We start from the raw sequence: 22,637 nt of genomic DNA on the forward strand, positions 1-22,637 counted from the left end.
ACCTACCTTACCTACCTACCTGCCTTACTCCGTACATGCAAAATTGTACACGCCTGGTCCCCGAGCAACGTCATGACCGCAAACTTTGTCTCCCGTCCCTCCTTGTCCTGAACCCCGAGAGAAAGAAAAAAAAATTAACAGCCTGAGACAGGCACAGAAAGGGAAAAGGCATCGCGAAGACAGCAATCGTGCAAAGGCACATCTCGACATCCGGTTTTCCTTCGTCGCGCGCGCCACCCCCCCCCATCTGCAGTTACCCATCTTCCTCCGCCCCAAGTCGTACCACGGTATGGGCCCCTGCTGCCTCGAAAATTGCAGCCGAGAGGAACAAAGCAAAAAAGCTAACCTCTGCAGGTCACCATCATCATCCCCAGGTCCAATTCACCGGCCTCGATCCACGCCGCCTCCGCTTCGTCTCTCGAGCATCCAAGGGCCTCGCTCGACGAGCCAAACCGCTACGCCAGTTCGTGGCCCCGTCGTCAAGAGTCGTCGCCGACCAACGACTGCCAAAGCTTCGACGCTGGCCATTTGCATACTGGTGGGTTCCCTGGCTAGCCCTGGTACCTGTCATGCGTGCATCACCACGACGAACCCCCGTCCTTGCACAACAGCGTAGACACCGCTCTCCACCACCTTCATTCTCACGCCCCCCCACTGTGGGCACGCACGCGGCGGCCGTCGTCGTGGCTCGCTCGTCTGGGGGCCACCAACCACTGTCCTCGCACCCCTCCCCCGGTCTACCTCTCTCTCTGGTTCGACCTTTACCCCCCCCCCCCTCCTCCCCAGCACGAGTAGCGCAGCCCACAGTAAGGCGACGCGGTACGGATGCACAAGTCACTGGCTGGTGCTGGTGCAAAGCAAGGCAAATGGCCGCCGCCCAGGCCAAAGCAAGGCTCCTCCCGACCAGCAGCAGCAGCAGCCAGCCAGCGTCCCGACCAGGGACGGGTACCTCTCACACACATGCTCAATGCATGGTCGTCGGCTGGTTAAAACTACCATGCATCTCCTCGCCTCTCTCAGCTCGCCTTTTTATCCCACCGCCCTCCTCCTCCTTCTCATCCGCTCTCCCTTTCTCTCTCTCTTTCTCCCCCTTCCTCTCCTTCCATCCACTCATTCCCTCAGTCATTCCGTCTCGTCCTGACCCACGTTGGCTGTAGGTCGGATTGGCAATTAGACTGGGGAGAATCCCGTCCGTCACTCGACGGCTCCCGGACCGAAGCCACGCCTCCCTTACCGCTCCCGAGGACCATAGGCCACCAAGAAGCCCCGAGACCGAGGACTGAGAAAAGGTGCGAATCAAAAGTAAAATCGGGAGGTGCTCGGTGCTATTTCACCTTTTCCACTCCCGTCTCGTCGTGTCTTGTCGATTCCCCCCCTTGCCGAGTTGGAGCTCCAAATTCCTCGGCGCCGAACCGAGGAATTCCAATTCAATCCTCCACGAGCCCACCCGCTCCCCCCTCGTCAACGCGGCGAGACCACCACGCGGCTCCCCGCTTCCCAAGGCCGGCGGCTCAATCGGTGTCGAGGTGGCGCTAACCATCCCGCTGGATAGACTCAGGCACCGACTGCAGAATCTCGACGGATCCTGCACCAGCCCGCCCAGTAAAATCCGACTTTTCGACTCCCGTCCACCAATCCGCCTTGTCTGCCGCAATAGACGAGGCAGTCGATGCCATCTTGATTGGCCAGCGTCTCCAGCGTCGCGTCTCGACGGCACTTTGCATTCTCCATCGCGCCAAGTTGCGGCATACGGCAATTCGCAACGCTCAGTAGATAGGTATGTTTCGTGCACCTCATCCCGAGATTAGGCTTCGGCGGCATCTAATCTTTCTCGCTGCTCCCTCTTCAGCTGCATGCCGAGCTACTCGCTGCATATCTCAGCCTTCTCCACAGTCGCGTTCGACTTCGATCCTCTTACTCTGCCGGAGACGTTAACTCGTTGATCCGGCCAATCAGAGGGCCCCTCTCGTCCCTTTTCCGCCCCGTGTCGAGGTAAGCCTTTTTCTCCCCTTGCCCTCGCCAATCCACCGCATTCCTCGTGCCAAAGCCAATCCCCTACTCTCCAAGGGCGCCGCCGCACTACTCGCAACGTCCCCCGGCCGGCTGCTGACGGTGGTGTGAGACTCGATCTGCAACGGGTCCCCCATGCTAACGGGTCGCTTTTTATTGCATTTAGATATCCAATAGTGGTCGACGACGTCTTTAAACAGGCCCCTTTCCGATCCCTTTCTCTGCCAACTTCGAGTCCATGGTTCTGGCTCCGTTCCCAGCCACATTCACTCTTTTCCATTAGTTCTTCGTCGCGCTCTTTAATTTCCTAATACCCTTAATTCCTTTTTGGGTACGGCACACTCCTTGCACCGCGCCCGAGTCCATTCACTATCGAAACCGTCTCCGACTACAAGATTCCTGGGGAACTTAGCATTCACTCCTTGACCTCGACGACGCCACTCACCCGAGTCTATAAACTCGACGCCTTTCCGCCGAACCTTGACTCAGCCCCCGTCGTCATCCGTCCGGCTCACTTAACCATGGAGTTTTCCCACGCCGACGAGACCTTCCTCGAGTCCGACGACCCTTATCAGCCCGGCCTCGACGTTCGCACCGCCGCCAAGATGGTGGCTCGCCAGAGACAAGACGTCATTGCCGGCGAGCTCTCGCGCTTGGCTGCCGAAGAATATCTTGAAGACGTATTGAAGCACATGCAGACCATGGAGGTATGTTTCGAGGCTCTGCTCCTCATTGGGGACTCCGCTGACCGAGCTCCTTTGGCTACAGGACGAGACTCTTGCCGACGCCGCCCTCATCGACATGCAGCGCGAGATTCAGTGGTACATGAGGCCCTATCTCATCGACTTCCTCGTCGAGGCACACGCCGCCTTTGTCCTCCTTCCCGAAACGCTCTTCCTCACCGTCAACCTGCTGGACCGGTACTGCTCTAGAAGAGTGGTTTACAAGCACCACTACCAACTGGTCGGCTGCGCCGCCCTGTTAATAGCAGCCAAGTACGGCGACAAGAAGGACCGGGTTCCTCAAATCTCCGAGCTCAGTAACATGTGCTGCGGCCTGTACGACGCCGGCATGTTCACGCAGATGGAGATGCACGTCCTCAACACGCTCGAGTGGACCATCGGCCACCCAACCGTCGACTTCTTCTCGCAACTGCTGGTGGCGTACGAGCGTGACGACAAAGAGGTGGACTGCATGTCGTCGTACCTGTGCGAGATGGCCCTCTACCACCGGGATTTCGTCTCGACCAAGCCTTCGACCCTCGCACGCGCCTCCCTGGCCGTGGCTCGAGCCGTCCTGGGCCGACCCGACGTCGCCGACCGAGAGCTTGATCAGGAGGAGAGCGCCGTGGCCGAGGCCCTGTCGCATCACCTTGACCAACCGTCGCCGACGCTGGCCCGGAAGTACTCGTCGCCAGGCACATACCGAGTCTCACACCGGCTCGCCGAGTTTGCCGCAGCACGGGCCGCCGCCATGGCCCAGGCTCAGCAGCGCTGCGCCATTCCGCCTTCGCCGCCCGCCGAGATGACGACGAAGCACGGTGACATCTACAGCACGCCTCAAAAGGGACACATGGCCCCAGGCAACTTTGACGGCTACCTCACCCCTCCCATCACTCCCGACGGCGCCTGCTTTGCCGGCAACATGCCCAGAGACTCGTATCCTCTACCACCTCGGTGCCCCGTCACACCCACGCCGCAACAGCAGCAGCACGCCTCGAGCTATACACAGCACGGCCGCACCGTCGGTGTGCCGAACCAGCAGGGGGTCTACCAGCAATAGGGTAGCTGGTGGCAGCCTCAGCAGTCTTCGGCCCCGGGCTGGCGGCCGGCTCAGATGGTTCCTGACGCCAGCCTCATCACCGTCTGGGGGTGGGCACAGCGCCATTCGTGGCAGCCGATCAACGACGAGGTATCAGGCGTGCGATTGCTGGACGCCGCCCGCCAACGCAGGGCCCAGGCACTCGAGGTTGATCGCGCCATTGGCGCCATGCAAAACGCTTGCATTTCTCTACGTTTCAGCATTTAGCGAATTGCTCTTGTTTCTTTTGCCAGTTGCGAATCCGAAACCCATTCCCAGCAAGTCTTGCGGCACCAAAAAAAAGGGCACCCCGATGATCATACCCGACTCGATTCTTCTCTTCTAGTTTTCAAATTTTTTCTTTACATGTTTTTTTGCATTCACCGCTTGGGGATACCACCGGGCCTTGGCCCGATGCGCCGTTGGCGTCGACAGGACGAGGCTAGGGATGACGCACCTCGATAGTGTGCTGTCAACTCGACAAAGGGATGTCAGCCCGATGGAAGGGAAGCTTGGTTTGTCACAAAAAAAATCAGGGAAGCTCGAGAATGCACAGTGGTCATTATCCGACAGGAAATGGATCCAAGAAGGGGGGCGGTAGAGTGCAAGGTAGCCTCGGGCGCCCGTGCGTGTCCGACAGGGCGGCGTGGTGTCGAGGGTCCGGCATAGACGGGTGGACTCTACAGAGGCATGTGTCGATGGAAAGAGGCACAAATCGTCGAGAGCCGTGACGGGCAACATCTGGGCCTCGCATAGCACAAAGATAGCACAGCGCAGCTGTAGCATGAATCAAGGAAACACAAGAAACCTCGCATCCGTGTCCCTATTGAGTGATTGATGAACGAACACGGGACTATTGTCGATTATTGTCCTGACTGCCGAGGAAAAGGAGAGGGACCAAGTCCCCGCAAGAGGCCGGGGGGGGTGGACAATTGCCCAAGTGGGCATTTGCGCCTACGTCTATAATGTTTGATTGGCCTTGAGAGTGCGAAACAATAAATTACACTCCTACCTACAATACGTATGTATGTACAGAGAAGTGCATTGCGCATGGTATGTGCATTCGTCTTGGACGCATGACGTAGGGCGCAGTGTACCAAACTAATTACGGTACCTCCTCACCTGAGTAGCAAGGCCCCCGCCCGGCCTGTATCCGTTCCTCGGGTCGGCATGTAAGGTTATCGGCGGTTAAAGTCACATGAGTCGAGCAGGCGGTGGTGGATATGTGACGGGGCATGGAGAGTAGTTTAAATTGATTGCTTGATGAGATGCTATTGAGTCAATGCATATTATTAATTAACGTAGTTGCAGCTTCGGGCAGGTTGCGCGCAAGGGGCCATCATTGGCCGGTCTTCCTAGGGGCTCATTGGCGGGCAAGGGGAAAAGGGGCCCCTTGCCGGTGGACGCACGACTGGTATGCCGACGTAGTGTGCAGCAAGGGGATGGTTTCTTCTTTGTATCCGTATTTGTCTGTCGATTGTGTGGGCAGAGAATGGCAGATGCTAGTACGGAGTATTACGTACTGTAATTACGGAGCAGCTAATTAATTAATTAGAGCAGGACCGATTGGTGTGTCGTGCCGAGCTGCTGACGCAAGTACCGAGTACGGGGCGCCGGGCCGGTCTCGGGGGAACTCCACACGTGACTAGTGCATTCCTTCCCCCTCTTTCTCGCTTTGTCTTCGTCTTCTTGTCACCACATCCATATCCACCTCCACATCCCACTCGATCCACGAGCGCCGAGGAAGACGGGATGAAAGAAAAAGGGGAGGCGGTGGAGAAAAGGCAAAGCGAACTCTGCGTGGCATGATGGGCCTGGCGTGGCAGGTATGTGCGTGTGAGTCTCTTTGGCCGACACGAGATGCTTTGGCTTGGCTTGCATCTATCGCATCGTCAGGTATGCTCAGGCGACGAGCGACACTGTCAGGAGGAGGACTATGCTTCGCCCTTGGACACAGGTAACCAACCCCTCGGACGATTGGCGACAATGGCCTGCCAAACCACCATCGCACTCAAGCGAGGGAGGGACCTTCTCTATGTCGAGGGAGAAGGAAGGGTCTCCTAGACACGATGACCTACCCTGTACCAGCGCTATTGAAAGATGGCCAACGTCATCCGTCGTCGTCGCTGCCCAACAAACGTGCGGTCCCGAGACACGTCTCCTCTTTTGATCTGTCTCTTCGCCCTGTCGAGATCGCCGGCTTTGTTTCTCTATGCCTCTCCCCCCTGCACGCCCCTGTACGGCTGCCGAGAGCTGGAATGCCGGGGCCCGGAACAAGGCCTTCGTATGCATAATGGGTGAATGACGCCTTCACCGGTTTTGCTCGCTCGCTTGCTGGCACGGGCTTCGTCTTCTTCGGCAACGCATACAAAGGTCTCGTCTTTGTGCAACCGCGCCGTTCCCGTCCCGCTATTGAATCAGCTCGCGAGCCCCTGTCCCACGTGCGTCACAGCTGTGTCTGCTGCACCAGGAACAAACGACAATTTCCTTGACATTCGAGCTCTAAATCGACATCTTCTGCCCTACCACGACGGCGATGATCCCTTTCCCTCTCTCCATATTTCCCTCGTCCCATGGCAAACGACGTCGCCGAGCGCAAACACCCAAACGACTCGTCCCCGGACATGCCAACCCAGCACATGGCCACGCATCCCTCGAGTCCGGCGTCATCCTCGTCCCGCAGCGCCACGATGCTCTGCCCGCCGCCAAAGGGCTTGATCGCCAGCGCAGGGCTATGGCTCTGTGAGTGCTCTCGAACCCAGCCAAGGCGCACCTCTAACCTCTCCTCCCTGAAAAGCCAACGTACGGGACCACTTTGAGGTGCACTGCGCAGACTTGCCACCCGAGGCGCGCCGCACCCGCTTCCTCGGCGGCGGCTGGCCTCTGTTCCGCACCCTCGAGGCTCATGTGCGTGACCGCGTCCTCGACGACTACTTGCGCAAGCACTGCAAGTGCCGCCGATGGCTCTACCTCGTCTTTGCTTCCCGCCACCCATACCTCGCAGACATGGGACGCCTTGTCCGTCAACTGTCCAGACCTAGATCTGCATCGCGACCCCTGGGTCATGTGCCAGGCCCGTCCACGAAACCCCAGGCTTTACACCCCAGCGGAACCTTGAGCACCTCGAACATTCAGAATCCTTCCCGGGCACACGACCTGGACGACAAGACTAGCGTCAACCCATCATCCCCTGCCCAGGTACGAGCCCGGATGGCACGAATCAGCATGGAGTCGATCCGCAGGTACTTGCTCGCCCCGGACGTCCGCGAGCGCCCCCGCTCCGACCCAATGGGCCCGCTGAGCGGGCAAGACCTCTCGACGTTGGAGGATCTGCTGAAGATTGCGGACGCGTTGGCCATGTCCGACCGCAGCAACAGGGATGCCGTTACCGCCTCCTTGGCGGGGCGGGACTGGATCGAGCTCGAGCTGGAGATGGACGACGTGTGGTCTGTGGACGACGGAACGGGAGGGGGGCGAGCAGGGGAGGAGTCGACGGTGAGGCCGGTTTTGCAGGAGCTGTACCCGGGGCCGAGCATGCGCCGGGACATGCCCGAGGACCAGCAGCAGCCAAGCGCCGGCTCATGCGAAAAGGACCACCCCAAGTCTCTGCACGAGTGTGACCCGCAAGTTTGGCGAGCTGAAGCCGAGAACCGCGCTTTGCATGCACATCATCAACTTGCCGCACCGCACCGGCACAGCGCACCGCCAAGCACCACCCGGACCCCCGAGTCCCGGCTCATGGACAGGCCGCAGGCCAAGACCACGGGCAAGCGGCGCCGTGGAAGTGGTAGGTGCCCTCCTCCTCCCCATTGTCTCTCGGGCAGCGCAAAAGCTCCCAGCCAAGTCCCCCTCCCATCGCTGACCATACGCGGCAGATCAGACATCGGACCGGCCCGGCAAACGGCGCCGAACGACAGAACGCCACTCCTGGATAAAATGGCTGTCGTCGGCCATCTTTGGCGGCAAGCAAGAAGAGCAGGTCGAGGCAGCCGATGAGCTGCGTTCCTCGGATGCCGAGACGGAGAACGCGCTGGGCAGCCCGCGACGGCCGCTCTGGGCCGGTACGCCGGTGGGCGATGTGCTGCGCCTGCGGGACCTGCGGGACCGTGATGATGATGGCTTTTATGATGACTCCCTGGTGTCGCGCTGTGCCACGACACCGGCCGAGCTGGCTCGGGAGAGGGCGAGCGGGGAGCGTCCTCGCGCCGATCTCCCTTTGCCCAGCGCACGTGTCCAAGCCGCCGAGGGCGAAAGCCAAACCTCGACGCCGCAAGCCCTCGACTCAAAGGCACAGGAACCGGCAGGCTCCCTGCCACCAAGCAGCGGCAGTGACGATAAATCCAGCTCCTACGATCCAGTCGCCTCATTCATAGCCCGTAAAGTCCGAAGCCCCGCGCCGTCGCTCGAGCGCTCATCTCCATCCGATCTTTCGAGAATCGATGCCCCCGCCCTCATCTCCAAGCCTGAGCGCGAGCCTGTCGTCGATCTCAACACCATCGCCATCGTCATCGCCCTTCCTACCCGCCCCTGAGTTGCCCCGCGACCTTGCGCACGTGGTAGGCGAGGAGGCTGCGGAGGAGATGGACTCGTCACCGTGCGAAGGGCGGAGGACCGTGTAGGCGGTGCCGACGAGACTGTCGTCGATGCGGAGGCGAGCCTGGCTCTTGCGTCGCGCGGCGAGCCTGGGTCCCGAATCTCAGGATCTGAGAGTACGGACTCCGACGAAGAAATTTGACGGGAATGGGAGAGGAGTGAGGATAGAGGAGAGAGACGGTAGAGAGGAAGAGAGGAAGAGAGCTTGGCCGTGCTGAGTTGTTGACCCTTGAACTGGATTGTCCCAGGTGGCGTCTTCGCGCTTCTCCTTCTCCGCTCGAAGCACCAAAGCAGAGAGGAAAGAAGGGGAACAAGGAAGAAGCCGGGTTGGATGGACCCTTAACACAGGTCAAGTTCCATAACCGCCAAAGGATAACCAAGACGGCCCCCCCTTGGTATTCAAGTCAAGAGAACATCACAGCCAAGAACCAGTGTAGAAGAAATTGTGGCAAATATCATTTAGACCATGGCCATGACATCTGATGGCACTGCAAACCCGCGGGTCGGATGCCCTGAACCGGCCAACCATGCAATCAAACACCATGGATCGTGACTCCGCGCACCGCGTTCCCAGGCCCTCGTCCATGCTCTTTCCCCATCATCCCGCGATTCTCTAGTACCGCTTGCCCTCCCGCAGGGTATCGGCAAACTCCTCGAGCGGACTCCGGAGCAGCTTGGTCTCCTTCCACAGGTTGGGCGTCAGGAAGCCGTACGTGTTGGAGACGGCGACAAAGGTGGCCTTGAGCGTGTTCTCGAGCGTCTTGGTCGAGCCGGCCGACGACGTGTACGAGTCCTCGACACCGGCCAGCTGGAGGAAGCGCTTGACGGCGGGCGAGGCAACGAGGCCCGTACCGCGGGGGGCAGGGATGAGCTGTGGCAGAGGAGGCCCGCGCGTTAGCGTTTCCGTCGACGACAGCTTGTCCCGTTGACGAAAGATTGGAGCGCGCTGGCACAGACAGAGACACAGGGCCGGCCGGACCAGCGCGCGAGGGGAGGAAATGGGAATGGACATACTCGGACGGTGACGGAACCGCACTTGCCGCTCTGCTTGCAGGGCAGAGAGTGAGGCTGGCCGAGGTTGGTGCCCCAGTAGCCTCGTCGGACGGGGATGACGCTGAGCTTGGCGATGATGATGGCGGCGCGGATGGCCGTCGCAACCTCCTTGGACGTCTTGATGCCGAGGCCGACGTGGCCCTCCGAGTCGCCAATGATGACGACGGCCTTGAACCGCGTCCGCTGACCGGCACGCGTCTGCTTCTGGACGGGCTTGATCTGTTGGTCCGAGACATGTCAGCGACCGCGCAACAGAGACGATTCGACCGAGAGCTTTCCGCCTCCTCAGCGTTCCGTCCAGCGTCTCGCCGCCGCCGCCCCTCCAGCCTCCAACGAGTTCCCTCTCCGAGGCCCTCTGCTTCGTTGAAGCGACACGAAAGCGTGGCAGCAAGAAAATCAGGGGCAGAGTCGTTCGCACCTTCATGACCTCGTCCTTGAGCTTGGGCAGAAAGGTGTCGACAATCTGAAACTCCTTGATGGGCAGGGAGTGCAGGTAAATCTCCTCCATGCTGTTGATCTTGCCGGCCTTGACCAGACGGCCCAGCTTGGTGACGGGCTGCCACTCCTTCTCCTCGCTCTTGCCGCCGCGTCGGCCACGGCCACGACCACGGCCACGGCCACGACCGCGGTCGCCGCCTCGGGCACCGAAACCACCGCCTCCGCGTCCGCCACGGTCAGCCATTGTGAATCAAAAGTCGGGAGTCGTCGAGTCCTGTCCTCGTGGGGAGTCGGTCGCGGCGTTGGGCGGGCGTGGGATGTTGAGGGCGGGCGTGAAGCGGCTTGCTCGAATGGCCTATTTTCTTGAGGTACGCTGGTGGGGTGCTCGCGATCCAACCCTGAGCCGGTGGATTTTTTTCTCGAGAGGCGGTGCGATTGGGTTAGGCGAGCCCTAATGGCTTATCCTGTGGCTGGTGACTTGCTTAGGCATCCAGTACGAGGACCGTGTGGGGCCCATCTCGGTGAGCCTGGTCGGTGAGGCGTGTACATTGTAACGGCACCTCAGCATCATCCACTGCGCCGCCCATGACAAGCGGTATCGCTCGCCACTTTGACGACGGACTTGAGCTCAAGACATTGTAACAAGTAAGAGTAGGGGAGCAGCCTAAAACTTGCACTGACGCGCGCACCTTATGAATGGCCTGACGGATCAGGCGGTCCGGCGAGTTCTCCGGTATCGTCCCGAGTCTTCGCGAGTCGTGAGCCTTGGGTGTCAGTCCCGCCGGCCGGCCGTCTTCCGTCACGCGGGACATTCGTATGTACATGAAATCGACAGCAAAAAGACAATGCCAGGCCAGCGATGATGAACAAGGGTATTGTAACTCCGAATTCCAACTGCAATGTCCGCCTTGCAAACGCGAGCCGACAAGTCCAGACGACGCCGCCACTCGCTTTCCGCCAGCCATTACTCCGCCTTCAGAATCAAGTTGTCAGAGGGCCGCACTCGCTGGGCCCATTCCCTGTTGTCGATTGTCAGTGACTGCATTAAGTTGGTCCGGCCCGACAGTAGGGGCTCACTCACGTCCAGCTTCCGTCGTAGACTTTGCGCGCCTCGGCGGAGCCGTATCCTGCCACGTCGAGAGCCGTCTCGATTACGCAGGCGGTCACGCCGGTACCGCAAGTCGAAATGATGGGCTTCGTCGCATCGACGCCCTTTTCTTCAAAGATGGCCCTCAGCTTGTCGGGTGAGGGATAGGCCCTGGTCTCAGGATCCAAGACCGCGCTAACGGGAATGCTCAGCGACCCGGGCATGTGTCCCGACGACAGGCCCTCCCGGGGCTCAGGGTCCTTGCCGCTGAATCGGCCGTTGGGCCGGGCATCCAGAATCTGCACGCCCTCTGCGCCCTCCTTGTTGTGGTCCTGGGCAGCCTCCCTGACCTTGTCGAAGCTGGCCACTTTGCTCGCGTCCAGTTCTGGAATGGGATATGGGCAGCATTCGACGTTGTAGAACTCGCCCGATTCGGTGGGCAGGTCTTGCTCAACCCATAGCTTGAAGTTGTTGAGGATGTGCACGTTGCGGTGGCCAAAGATCTTCAAGGTCCAGGCGACGCGGGGAGCGCTGAAGATGCCGAGTTCCTTGGTGTCGTAGACGACGACCGTGTCGTCCTTTCTGATGCCCAGCTCACTCATGGCGCCGGCGAAGCGCTTTGCGTCGGGCAGCATATGGGGGTACGGGCTGCGCTTGTCAATGACCTTGTCCAGGTCGAAGAAGCGCGCTTTGGGGATGCGCTGATCCCGGAACACTTGGATTCCCGTCCGTCCATCATTGGGAAGGAACCAGGCGGCGCAGAGAGGGACCACGCGAGGATCAGGGCTGATGGGCGATGGCGGGGCCGCGCCGAGAGCTTCGTGTAGCTCCTTGGGGGAGACGAGATAGGACGAGAGGGTGCGGCGCGAGGCCATGACTGCCCGTGGCGTCTGCCTCGACCTCCAGCGAGGGAGGCCAAGAGCTCGCGTCGTCCGGCACAGCCCAAGCGACGCCATGGAGAAGACGTGTGGCTCGGACAAAAGGGGTCCGAGACCGATGTGAGTGTCGACTATTCCAGCTCCAACCCGGATCCGAAGGAGGGACGAGGCCGGCAAGCGATCGATTCACGAGAGGGGAGTTGTCGAGGCCCTGAGGGCGGTGGGCGGGGCTACGCTCAACAGCGCGACGTGCGAGAGGACGTCGATTTGAGCTGGCACTAGTGAATGGTCGCAGTTGATGGCGGTTGCTTGCTGCTGCAGCTGGGTCATGAAAGTGTCGGCGTCGTCTGCAGAAAAGCAAGCACAAAGGTTGGTTGAAGTTGGACTAGTACGAAGTACTGTGAGGTAGGGAAGTTGTTACTATCCGTACTCTGTAGTTGGTGTGGAGAAGCTCGCCAGGGCCAATCCTGAGGGCGGCTGGGGACACCAGCAGCGCCTGCCGAGGTCTGCAGTGCGGGGGGTCGGGGTTCGGGTGCTACAGGCTGCCAGAGGTACAAAGTCCAAAGTATCCGTACCCTGCCAAAACACCAACACAAACATCCAGACGCACAGCCTGTTTGCCTCCCTCGCCCTTCCCGCCCGCCAAAGAGACCGAGGAGAGAAAGAAAGCGAGGGATAGACACAGTAGAGTCCAGGTCCATGCGCCATGAAGGTCACCATCAAGGAATGGAACTCGGTCGCTACCTGGCGATGGGATATCCCCGAGGACGACGTCTGCGGCATCTGCCAGGTCCACTTTGACGGGACGTGTCCAACTTGCAAATACCCGGGCGACGACTGCAGTCTGCGTGAGTGTCCCGAGCCTCTCCCGTCTTCTTCACATGTCTCCAGGTCCGGTGGGAGGGGGCGGCGGACGGCGAGCATCGCGTCGCTGACGACAAGAGGGGCCTCCTCTCCTTAGTTTCGGGCAAATGCGGCCACAACTTTCACATGGTGCGTGACCTTCTCTCCCCGCCGCCCCTGGACCGGGTTCCGTTGACAAGGTCCCCTGCGCCACAGCATTGCATCATGGAATGGATCAAGCAAGACTCGGCTCGCGGTCAATGTCCCATGTGTCGCCAGCGTACGGATGCCCTCCCCCTATCAGCGGCGCAAAAGTTACCTGGCTAATCCGCCTTGACACAGCTTTTGAATGGGTTGATCAGGCCAACGAAGCTTCTGCATCTGCTGTGGAGTGAGAGCATGATGGCAGATGGCTGATCGATATGAACGTCACTCTTCGGCGTCCCATCATCTATTGCCTAGGTGCCGGACTAGCTGTCGTCGTGGGCATAGGGGAGCGCCTTTCGTACTGATTGCACGAGTCGCCATCCCAGCAACACAGCCACGCAGGGTGCGGTCAAGACCTGCATTGCATCTCTTGGCGAAGTTTGCGGGGAAATCTGCCTGCACCGCAGCCGTCTCGCCGTGGTGCGGTGTATCACATCACATCACAACCCGGGACGGGGCTCCTCCTCGCGCCACGGATCTCTACAATTGCCCTATCAGCCGAGCCGTGGCTCCCCGTCCGTCACAGGAGCATCGCGCCTCCGGGCATTACATGTGTGGTGGTTGGCGACGGGAGAGCAATGAACAAGGCGGGGTGAGGCCCAATCATCTCGGGGTGATGCAGTAGCACGGGTGATGAAGCAGGCGCAGATTGTCAAAGCACTTTTCATTACGCCATTTTGCTATGCTAAGCTACCCAGATTACATGCACCTAATCTTGCTGTATGCTCATGACCAATGCCACGTCGCTCGTCTTGTGCGTCAGACCGGCCGGTGCCGCGCTCCTCTAGGCGTCCGGGACGTAGACGCCGTCCTTGCATAAGACGACGACGTTCTTGAAGAAACGCCGCCACTCGAGTGGGTCGCCCTTGATCTTGATGAAACGCACGTCGAGGACCTCGCTGCCGTCGGGCAGCGGCTGCCTATCAACCTTGATCTCGCCGTGAAGGTTCTGCTGCCTCCCATCGAGGGCCTTGACCTTGATGTTGGCCACGGGGTTGCCGCCTGACAGACTGGGCGAGACGGGGACCAGGGGCACGTTGAGCTGATGCAGCGCGTCGCTGAGCATCTGCACAAGATGGGCGGCGGGCACGTGGGAGAAGAAGCGGGTGAGGGACTCGGGCGGGCAAATGTCGCGGAAGCGGCGGGCCTGCTGCGTCAGGGTCATGGACGGGCCCGGGGTGTGGGAGAACTGCGACATGGAGGGCTCGTCGGCCAGGGTGCCGCCGAGCACGGCGCGCGGGGGGAGCGAGGCGGCGGGCGCCACCATGGAGCGCAGCACGGGCTGCTCCCAGTCCCACGCCTTGTCGCTGATGGGCGTCTCGGGCTGCGTCGACGAGAAGTTGCCGGGGCCCGGGTCCATGTCCATGTGGTCGGGCGCGGTGGCCTGCCGCTGCGAGGCCGAGGGCGGCTGGCTCAGGTCGATGCGGAGATTCTCGAGCATCCGGGTGGCGAGGTTGATGGGGTCCGAGACCTTGCCATCGGCGGTGAGGAGCGGATTGCGGCGCGTATACCACGGGTGTTGGCGGATCTGGGGGAACCCGAAGCGGCGGGCAGGATCGACGGACATGATGCCGCGCAAGAGGGAGAGGGCCTCGGGCGGGACCCTCTCCCAGAGGGCGTCGGTGCTGTGGCCCGAGGTGCGGATGTACTCGCCAAACTCCCAGCTGCCGGGCGACGGTTCGTCCCAGGGGGTGTTGCCGACGAGGAGGACGAAGAGGATGACGCCACAGGACCACAGGTCGGCCAGGTCGGACGAGTACTTTGCGGCAGCGGACGTCTTCTTGTCGGCGCGGCCGCAGACGAGGATCTCGGGGGCAATGTAGGGGGGGCTGCCGCACAGGGTGGAGCTCGTCTTGCGCTGGCCCTTGTACTCGAACATGGTGGCCATGCCAAAGTCGGCGAGCTTGAGGGCGCCGTCGTGGGAGAGGAGGATGTTTTCAGGCTTGAGGTCGCGGTGGGCGACGCCCTTTGAGTGCATGAAGCTGACGCCCGAGACGAGCTGGAGGAAGTAGAGCTGGGCAATGTCCTGGCGGACGCCGACGTCGGCCTCGATCTTGTCAAAGAGGTCGCCGCCCTCCGCAAACTCCATGGCGATCCAGCGCCAGACGGGGTCCTCGCCCGAGGCAAACCACTCGATGATGTTGGGGTGCTGGCCGACGTGCGAGTGCAGCGACACCTCCATGGCCAGCTGCTTGGTGGAGATGCGGCCATGCTTGGTGGCGTAGCCCTTGTGGATGAGCTTGACGGCGAAGACGGGCGTCGGGGAGTCGAGGGGGATGGCTTTCTTGATGCTGGGCGTAGAGAGGGCGGTCAGGAGAGGCTTGTTCTGTTGGCGCGAGGCATACGTACGAGGCGTAGGCGCCGCGGCCGACCGTCTTGGAGACGATGCGAAAGGGCAGGTCCCGCGGGAGGGGGTCTAGTTGGGACTGCCGCATCTTAGTGTCAGTCGGAGCGCGATGACGGGGGGAGTCCATGACCGTCGGACGAGCTGGCGTCATCAATGGCATGGTGTTGCGCCCTCGGTTCGAGAATGTCACCACAGACGCTGAACTTTAGGGTGCCGTGGGAGACGCACGTGCGCAAGAAGAATCTTGGGTAGAGAGAAAGAGAAGGAAGTATTGGTTGGACTCACCATGTTCGATCAAGCGAGTTGGAGCGCAAGCCTCTGGCCCTACCGAGCTTGAGGTTCCTTGCCAGCACATCAGCCGTCTGTCAGCTTCGTCAAGTCGGGCAACGAACAGGAGCGGACAGCCCCCGCCAGCCCGCCCGGGCGTAAACAACAGGCCAGATACTCCGTAGAGGCGGAAAGGAGGAGCGTGTGGCTTGGCGCGTCCCGGCGCGTCTGACCGCGTAAAGAGAAAGCATCATCAGCATCATCACACAGAGCCCGGCGGTTTGGAATGCGCTTGGTTGGTTGGTTGGCCGGCGTCTCTGCCATGCTCCCGGACCCACTCCCACCGCGCCACGGAGGACTGTGTTTTCTACCCGTCAACGCACTGTATAGCACCCCTCCCCCCCGTGCATGTCTAGACGGCTACGGAGTAGTTGCAGCGGCTTCATTGGTCGTGCTCGCTTCACCTCTCTTAGTCCAAGGACGCGCAACGAACGGGCCCTGCCTCGGGCCTCCAAATGGCTGGATCGTGACTGTTACGCCCACGAGGCTCAAGGCCTCGCCCGCGACCATGCGTGCTTGTTTGTTGTTTACTTTGGCCGGGCCCGAGGGGCACCAACACGGGCCCCGTACACACAGTGCGCATACAGCCGCGTGGGACGCCGTTGCTGCGGCAAAAATAGGACAAAACATGGCCCAAAACGAGCTGGCCGGTGCAAGCTGGCATCGCTTGTCTTTGGCGACAGCCTCCTCCCGTTGCTACTCCACAGTAAAACACTGCCTGCCAGTTCAGAGAGAATTGCCAGCACATATACAAGCCCGGCTGTTGTCACCTGCCGCGAGCCAATCGTTCCCACGTTATCCTATTCCTTTCTGGCCTTGCCTCTGTTTCTCCTCATCAACAACCCACCGCCTCTCCCTCCTTCATTCTTTCTCTCTCGCTTGCACACATATCCCCCCCCCCTCCTTCGCCAAACCATCCTCGCGCCCTCAAACCTCGAGTCGGGCCGCGTCTTCCCTCTGGTCACATCTCCCTTGTTGTCCGTGTCTCGCCGCTTTCAGTCCTGCTCTGCTTATCTGGACCAACTGCTCGCGACCGTACGCACGCGACCTCACGCCAACAGACACGCACACCAGCGAAACCACACCCGGTCTCGCGACACCGAAGAAGGGAGAGAGATCGCAGGGTCCGACGATGAACTACGCCATGGAGGACAACCAAAACTCTGCTCCCGGCAGCGTCCAAGCCGCCAAGCTCAACGGCGCCCGCAAGGGCCCAGACTCGCACAGCGTCACCAAGAGGTCAGTCACCCGTCTCTCCTTTGGTCCTGCCGTCCCGGCCAGCGGCGCTGACCTGATCCAGGCTGCAAACCGAGCTGATGCAGCTCATGACCTCGCCCACGCCCGGCATCTCGGCGTTCCCTTCGGCCGACGGCAACCTGCTCTCCTGGACCGCCACCATCGACGGTCCCCAAGACACCCCCTACGCCGGCCTATCCTTTAAGCTGAGCTTCGCCTTTCCCTCAAACTACCCCTACGCCGCCCCGACCGTCCTCTTCAAGACGCCCATCTACCACCCAAACGTCGACTTCTCGGGCCGCATCTGCCTCGACATTCTCAAGGACAAGTGGACCGCCGCCTACAACATCCAGACGGTGCTGTTGAGCTTGCAAAGCTTGCTCGGCGAGCCCAACAAGTGCGACCCCCCTTTTCTGGCTTCGTGAGTTCTAACTGACTGTGGCGCAGCGCCTCTCCTCTAAACGGCGAGGCCGCCGAGCTCTGGGACAAGGATGCCGCCGAGTTCAAGAACAAGGTCGTGGCACGACATCGGGATGTCGAGGACGAGTGACGACAGCCTCTCGCTAGTCTGGGGGGCATTTGTTTCGCTCGGGAGGCATGGCATGTTTGGCCACTAGGAGAACCGGAGTCTTTGGCTGTTAACCGCGGTAACTTGCCACGGGAGTTTGGATTGCATTTTTGGCGCGCCGCGTCCTGGACCTTGGACTTGCATAGGTACTGTCCGCTAGGACATACGAGAGCAATGTTATCGATGCTGGCATAGCCTCACGACGCGTTCGAGAGACATGGGCCATGAACACCTTGTCCTTTTGTTCCTCTTCTCTTCTCCTCTCTCATCGAAAGCGCAGCTATTTCTTCGTCCGCAGGCCCGCAGAGTCGCTTCTTGATTGCCGCGCCAATACACGTGAAGCGGCATTGAGCGTGATTCACATTTTCCTCTGTATTTTCCGCGTGAAAAGCTAGAACAGCCGATTGCAACTCCGAAATGCCATGCCACCCTAAGAACCAGTCCCGACAGAAAGACGTCCTCATTTACTCCTCGACGATGACCGTGGGGAGGCCCTTGGGGTTCTTGACGTTCACCGCCTGCACGTAGCTGTACAGCTTTTCCTTGGCGTCCTCCTCGTCGTTTCGTCGTCGGGAAATTCGGACGCGAAGTCTGTAGGGAACGCCCTTGATGCCGCACTCCCAGACTTTCTTATTGAGCTGGGGGTCCAGACGGACGTCGGAGGTGCCCTAGGGAACATGATCAGTCGGGGCGTCACGTCTTGAAATCACGGTCAGCAGCACCCAGCCTATTCGAGCCGGGTGCAGATTAGGTGGCTGGATGAGCTTGCGAGAGGGTAGTCGTACCATGGCCTGGGTGGCGAAAGCCTTGATCTCCTTGATGGCGCGAGGGGCCCTCTTCTTGAAGGAAACACCGTGTAACTTTTCAACGTCCGTTAGTCGTGCCGAGTCCTGGCGCCCGTGTACCGGAATTCTCCCCATCGCGTCGGGCGGAGAAGACGTACTCTCTTGTGCATGTGAATGGTGTACTCGCGGGCGACAACGTCCGCAATGGCGGAGCGCTGAGGCTTGCCGGCAGGATTCTTTCCCTTCGTCGTCGACATTTCTGGTTCGGTCTCGTCAGCTTTGCGGCCTGCAGGGCGACGGAGGGGAGCGCGTGAGGCGAGGAAAAGTGACAGGCTGCAACGACGTGCGTATGGAAGAGGCGGAGGGGAATCCTGGTGGGCGCGGCTCGTACCTGCGGATCGGCTTTCACGGTCTGGCGAGGAGGAGTTGTGATGTCGAAGAGCCAAAATCCGCAAATTCTTTGTGCGTAGGGCAGGCTCCAAGTGCGAGTGAATGGGGGGGTAGCGAGCCAATCAGAGGCACGGCACCTGAGCGACTTGGCGGCTCACGTGATGGAAAATAAGATACTTAGCATTCCACGGCCACGGACCAGTCCACGCGAGTACGTACAGTACGTACCCTGCGGACATTACCGCAGCAGGTGCCGGGTGTTGACCGACGAACCACTTTCGCCCTTCCCCAACTCTGTTTGTTGCTCTCAAAGTCCCCCCCCAACCAACAAACCTCTGCCACCGACAACGAGGTGCCACCCCCCCCGTGCTCTTGCGCAGCAGCGCTGCTCTCCTTTCCCTCTCGCCCACCGACGGCTGCTTCGAATCGAGCAAGGGGATCTCTGACTGCAGACAGCGGGAAATGGGAAGGCTGCTTGCGACATAGCCGTCATTAAGGAGGCCTGTGAAACCTCGTGTCGCGAGTCTGCCAGCCAGCCACTGCAATTTTCTCAACCGCCGACCGATCAATCGAAACTTCACTTCCTTTTTTTCGCACAACTCACGCCAGCAGTTGTCGCCAGCGGGCAGCAGCCCAGCGAAATCATCATGGAGAGCACTCCCGCAAGGGCGACTCCGTCGCCGCAGCCCGATTTGTCGAGGAACCGGCTTCCCACCCTCTTCGAGGTGCTGAGCCGCCGTACCCTTCCGCCCGTTGACCTCTTCTCCTTCTACATCTACATGCGAGACCAGCAGCGCTCGGTAGATTATCTGGATTTTTGGTTTGTCGCCTGCAATCGCTCGAGGAAACCCACATTGTTGCTGACACGCTTTTCAGGCTCGACGTGGCCCAACACATGTCGCTATGCCGTCATTATGTGCGCGAGCTTCGGCGGTCTGTACTTGTGGCCACGCCCGATGTCGACAAGGCTGGCTCTAAGAGGTCGTCTGGGATATTGGAGAGCATGGGCGACCTAGATCACCGTGCTGCGGGCCCATCGATGTACGCAACGGAAAAGGAGAGGGACCAAGACGCTCAAATGTCGGCCTTTTTGCGTGAGGACCAAACGCACGAATCGCCCCAGAGCGGCTCCGGCGCCGTTCGACCGAGCCCGCAGTTCAGCGCGTCGCGCGATGTGACCGACTCCAACTCCCCGTCGCACACCGTCGCCCGTCAAGACATCCGAGCTTCTGCAGAGAAAATCCTGTACACGTTCCTGCTCCCGGGAGCTGAACGAGAGATCACTCTGCCCGGATCCATCACGCAGGACGTCACTGCCGCGATCGAGGACTACGGCCGCGACGACCCCGAGGTCTTTGATGTAGCTAAAGACTACGTATTTCAGGCCATGGAGAGGGACGCGTTCCCGGGTTTCCTGCGGATGAAGGCGCTGGGGAACCTGATTCCTCCCACGCTCGTGATGCGGCTCATTGTTGGCCTCATCTCCATGTTTGGCGCCTTCTGGGCCGGCTTCATTCTCATCTTCCTCGACAGGTCGCGAGCCACGAAATGCTGGGTGAGTCGGCGAATCCCCTGCTTCACGCACACGCGGTGCGGTTGCTAACACGTGTCCCCAGCTCATTCTGCCCTTCACCGTCGGCGTCTACTTCCTGGCCTCGTACCAATACTCGCTCGACCCCATCATGGCCATGATTGGCTTCAGCGAATATACGCCTTTCAACTTTTCGCGGATACGAGAGCCCTATGTCCGACAACTCCTGGCCAAGCGAGCCGCCATGGTCCTGGCAGTCACGTTCCTCATCGACGCCGCTCTCTGCGTCCTCTTCATCCTCGTGCCCGGCAAAAGGCTATGAAAGCGGCTATGGCACTCGCCGGCACCTGCTCGGCCGCGGGACGTAGAGTATCGCGCCGGCTGTCCTCCCGCATTGCCGCCTCTGGCAGATGCCGAGGGACTGAGCTCTCACGACTGTCACGACATTTGATAAGGACTACTCTTGTGTACATATACCAATTAGCGCTGGATTTTCGCATTGGGGACCAGTACCAGCCCAACATTGGGTGTTTCATTCTTCTTTTCATTTGTGTCTCCTCTGTTTTACTATTCTACTCATGTCTGCTTGCCCCGCTTAATATCGTTTGCGGGCTCCGATCATCTCTGTCTGTTTCGGAGTCCAGGGTCAACCTCGCCCATGGAAGAGCGACGACCGAGGTCTGGAAAGAGGTATAATTTTCATCTCCTTTTAGAGAAGTCTAAAACACCAAGCATTGGGCATATCCGTCGTCCACCGTGTCGTCTGCGTCGTGACCGGGCATGGCGATGATATGCCGAGAAAAGCAAGAAAAGAGTTGGCCAAGAAGAGCAGGGCTTGTGACGGTCGCTCGGGCACTACATCTTCCGTTTACTGGCCCGCTTGGTCTGCTCCTCTGGCAGGTACGGCTCGTCGAGCTCCATGGTCTCGTCGACGGCAGAGCTTCCCGTTTCCAGCATTGCCCGCTTGTTGATCCCTCTCCGTGGCAGGCCGTCGCGGCTTGGCAAGTCCTGGGAATTGTCCGTGTCTCGCAGCTCACCCATCAGGCGGCGGAGCTTCTCGTCTGCCGTCTTGGTCTCCATGGCACGAACGGCGGCGGCGTAGCGTATGTCTCTGATCTGTGCCTCGAGGTCGGCAAGGGTGGTGGTACATCGATCGGACCAGGCATTGAGGGCGGCGGTCATATTGGGAATGGAGCCAGGCTGGAGATCGCGAAGAGGGGCCACGCTCGTGACCTGGACGGCCTGGCGGGCGGGGTCGAGGGTGGCATGGAGGAGGCCCTGATACACAGCCTTGATGACGAGGTCTTCGAGCTGGCGGGCCGACGAGAGGTCCAGAGCTCCCTGGAGTGAGTCGTAGGAAAGATTGGCGCGGTCGCGCGCGAGGGTCAAGAGGGACAGCTGGCGGAGCTTCAGGGCCTGGGCTTCGACGAGGGCGGGCAGGTCGGACGCGGCGCGGTAGGTCTGGTAGGTGCCGTAGGAAAAGACGTGGAGGAGGTCGAGGTGGGGGGCGAATTCGGGGCTCTGGGCGAGGGCCTGTATCTGAGGCGTCTGGAGGAGCTCGGCGAAGACGAAGGTGTTTGGGGCCGAGGTTGCGCGGGTGATGAGGTCGGCGGCGGCGCGGGGAGAGGTGGCCGACTTGGAGAGGGCGAGGAAAGGCTGTTTAGAAAGAGGATGTCAGCCAAGCTGGCGACACACAGAGGGGGGGTTGTCAATGTGAGTCGGGTCAGAGGGTAGTTAGCTGTACCGCGAGGGCATCCAGAGCCTTGGTCTGTTCCATGGTCGTGGGGAAGAGGCGGCCGGGTGTGTGGGCTCTCGCTCGGAAGAGGAGGGGGGGGTGAGCAGAACGGCTGCAGCCTCACCGGCTCGCGGTCTGTCGGCCGGTGATGCTTCGCCGCTCGATGGATCTCTGGTGGAGGGTCGGAAGGCAAACGCGGGGCCGGGGGCGGCGGCTACGGGGACACGAGGCTGCGGGTAGAAGATGTATTGGGGGTTGAGAGGCCGAAACGGGACTGGTTTTGGGAGGAAAGGCTGGCAGGGGACGGTCTGAGCGGCTGGGCAAATGCGTTGTTGTGTCAGGTACGTCGGAGGTTGGTGATGATGAGGCTGCTGCCCGCCGGAGAAGGGAAGGCAAGTACCTTTGCTGGTGGCATTCATAGGTACGATAGTAAGTACTGTATTAGCATGTAATCGATACTTTGGTGCCCGTCTCAGCTAAGGCTGGTGGCGGTGGTGGTGGTGGAGGCGAGGACAAGGACAAGGACAAGGAATCGGTTAGAGGAGGTACTCAGGACCTAGGCAGGCAGGCAAAGCACCCATAAGCTGGGCCGGGTGCTTGGCTGCCAGAGGTTCCGGGTACATGGTGTTGAGCCGGGAGGCGGGGTGGGTTCCGGGCGGCTCTGCCGGGCTGCTGATGCACATCGCAGACGGTGCAGTAGGCACACACAGGTACGGATACATCAGTCAGTAGGCGACAAAGGGGGCTGCAGGGGGGGTGAAGGCCAGCAAAGGCAGCCAGTGCATGATAGCGCGCAACTCTCTCTAGCT

The 22,637-nt window shown here is 60.4% G+C and overlaps 10 protein-coding genes across 10 annotated transcripts; 5 read left to right on the forward strand and 5 right to left on the reverse strand.

Moving 5' to 3' along the window:
* Positions 1-2,531: 2,531 nt before the first annotated feature.
* HRG_10960 (G1/S-specific cyclin CCN1) lies at positions 2,532-3,792 on the forward strand (the record flags this gene model as incomplete). Its single annotated transcript, XM_044869430.1, has 2 exons — positions 2,532-2,717; positions 2,779-3,792. The coding sequence occupies 2 exons, from the start codon at positions 2,532-2,534 to the stop codon at positions 3,790-3,792; spliced, it is 1,200 nt and encodes a 399-aa protein (XP_044715381.1).
* Positions 3,793-6,500: 2,708 nt separating this feature from the next.
* On the forward strand, positions 6,501-8,341 carry HRG_10961 (uncharacterized protein; the record flags this gene model as incomplete). Its single annotated transcript, XM_044869431.1, has 3 exons — positions 6,501-6,552; positions 6,608-7,597; positions 7,686-8,341. 3 exons carry the CDS (start codon positions 6,501-6,503, stop codon positions 8,339-8,341), a joined length of 1,698 nt encoding a protein of 565 aa, XP_044715382.1.
* Positions 8,342-9,016: 675 nt separating this feature from the next.
* On the reverse strand, positions 9,017-10,138 carry HRG_10962 (40S ribosomal protein S2; the record flags this gene model as incomplete). Its single annotated transcript, XM_044869432.1, has 3 exons — positions 9,017-9,274; positions 9,418-9,675; positions 9,875-10,138. 3 exons carry the CDS (start codon positions 10,136-10,138, stop codon positions 9,017-9,019), a joined length of 780 nt encoding a protein of 259 aa, XP_044715383.1.
* A 720-nt stretch (positions 10,139-10,858) lies between these two features.
* On the reverse strand, positions 10,859-11,856 carry HRG_10963 (rhodanese-like domain-containing protein; the record flags this gene model as incomplete). The annotated part of the gene is made up of 2 exons (XM_044869433.1): positions 10,859-10,913; positions 10,976-11,856. The coding sequence occupies 2 exons, from the start codon at positions 11,854-11,856 to the stop codon at positions 10,859-10,861; spliced, it is 936 nt and encodes a 311-aa protein (XP_044715384.1).
* A 709-nt stretch (positions 11,857-12,565) lies between these two features.
* On the forward strand, positions 12,566-13,097 carry HRG_10964 (anaphase-promoting complex subunit 11 RING-H2 finger domain-containing protein; the record flags this gene model as incomplete). The annotated part of the gene is made up of 4 exons (XM_044869434.1): positions 12,566-12,707; positions 12,821-12,852; positions 12,919-12,982; positions 13,045-13,097. The coding sequence occupies 4 exons, from the start codon at positions 12,566-12,568 to the stop codon at positions 13,095-13,097; spliced, it is 291 nt and encodes a 96-aa protein (XP_044715385.1).
* Positions 13,098-13,693: 596 nt separating this feature from the next.
* HRG_10965 (kinase) lies at positions 13,694-15,416 on the reverse strand (the record flags this gene model as incomplete). The annotated part of the gene is made up of 2 exons (XM_044869435.1): positions 13,694-15,200; positions 15,259-15,416. 2 exons carry the CDS (start codon positions 15,414-15,416, stop codon positions 13,694-13,696), a joined length of 1,665 nt encoding a protein of 554 aa, XP_044715386.1.
* Positions 15,417-16,727: 1,311 nt separating this feature from the next.
* HRG_10966 (ubiquitin-conjugating enzyme domain-containing protein) lies at positions 16,728-17,369 on the forward strand (the record flags this gene model as incomplete). Its single annotated transcript, XM_044869436.1, has 3 exons — positions 16,728-16,822; positions 16,884-17,216; positions 17,267-17,369. 3 exons carry the CDS (start codon positions 16,728-16,730, stop codon positions 17,367-17,369), a joined length of 531 nt encoding a protein of 176 aa, XP_044715387.1.
* Positions 17,370-17,851: 482 nt separating this feature from the next.
* On the reverse strand, positions 17,852-18,429 carry HRG_10967 (ribosomal protein l31e domain-containing protein; the record flags this gene model as incomplete). Its single annotated transcript, XM_044869437.1, has 3 exons — positions 17,852-18,055; positions 18,173-18,247; positions 18,331-18,429. The coding sequence occupies 3 exons, from the start codon at positions 18,427-18,429 to the stop codon at positions 17,852-17,854; spliced, it is 378 nt and encodes a 125-aa protein (XP_044715388.1).
* Positions 18,430-19,209: 780 nt separating this feature from the next.
* On the forward strand, positions 19,210-20,415 carry HRG_10968 (regulator of G protein signaling domain-containing protein; the record flags this gene model as incomplete). Its single annotated transcript, XM_044869438.1, has 4 exons — positions 19,210-19,382; positions 19,439-19,495; positions 19,544-20,117; positions 20,179-20,415. The coding sequence occupies 4 exons, from the start codon at positions 19,210-19,212 to the stop codon at positions 20,413-20,415; spliced, it is 1,041 nt and encodes a 346-aa protein (XP_044715389.1).
* A 533-nt stretch (positions 20,416-20,948) lies between these two features.
* HRG_10969 (PCI domain-containing protein) lies at positions 20,949-21,870 on the reverse strand (the record flags this gene model as incomplete). Its single annotated transcript, XM_044869439.1, has 2 exons — positions 20,949-21,749; positions 21,838-21,870. 2 exons carry the CDS (start codon positions 21,868-21,870, stop codon positions 20,949-20,951), a joined length of 834 nt encoding a protein of 277 aa, XP_044715390.1.
* Between the last annotated feature and the right edge of the window lie 767 nt (positions 21,871-22,637).

This window comes from Hirsutella rhossiliensis, assembly GCF_020360975.1.
Source record: "Hirsutella rhossiliensis strain HR02 chromosome Unknown scaffold00018, whole genome shotgun sequence".
NCBI lineage: Eukaryota > Fungi > Ascomycota > Sordariomycetes > Hypocreales > Ophiocordycipitaceae > Hirsutella > Hirsutella rhossiliensis.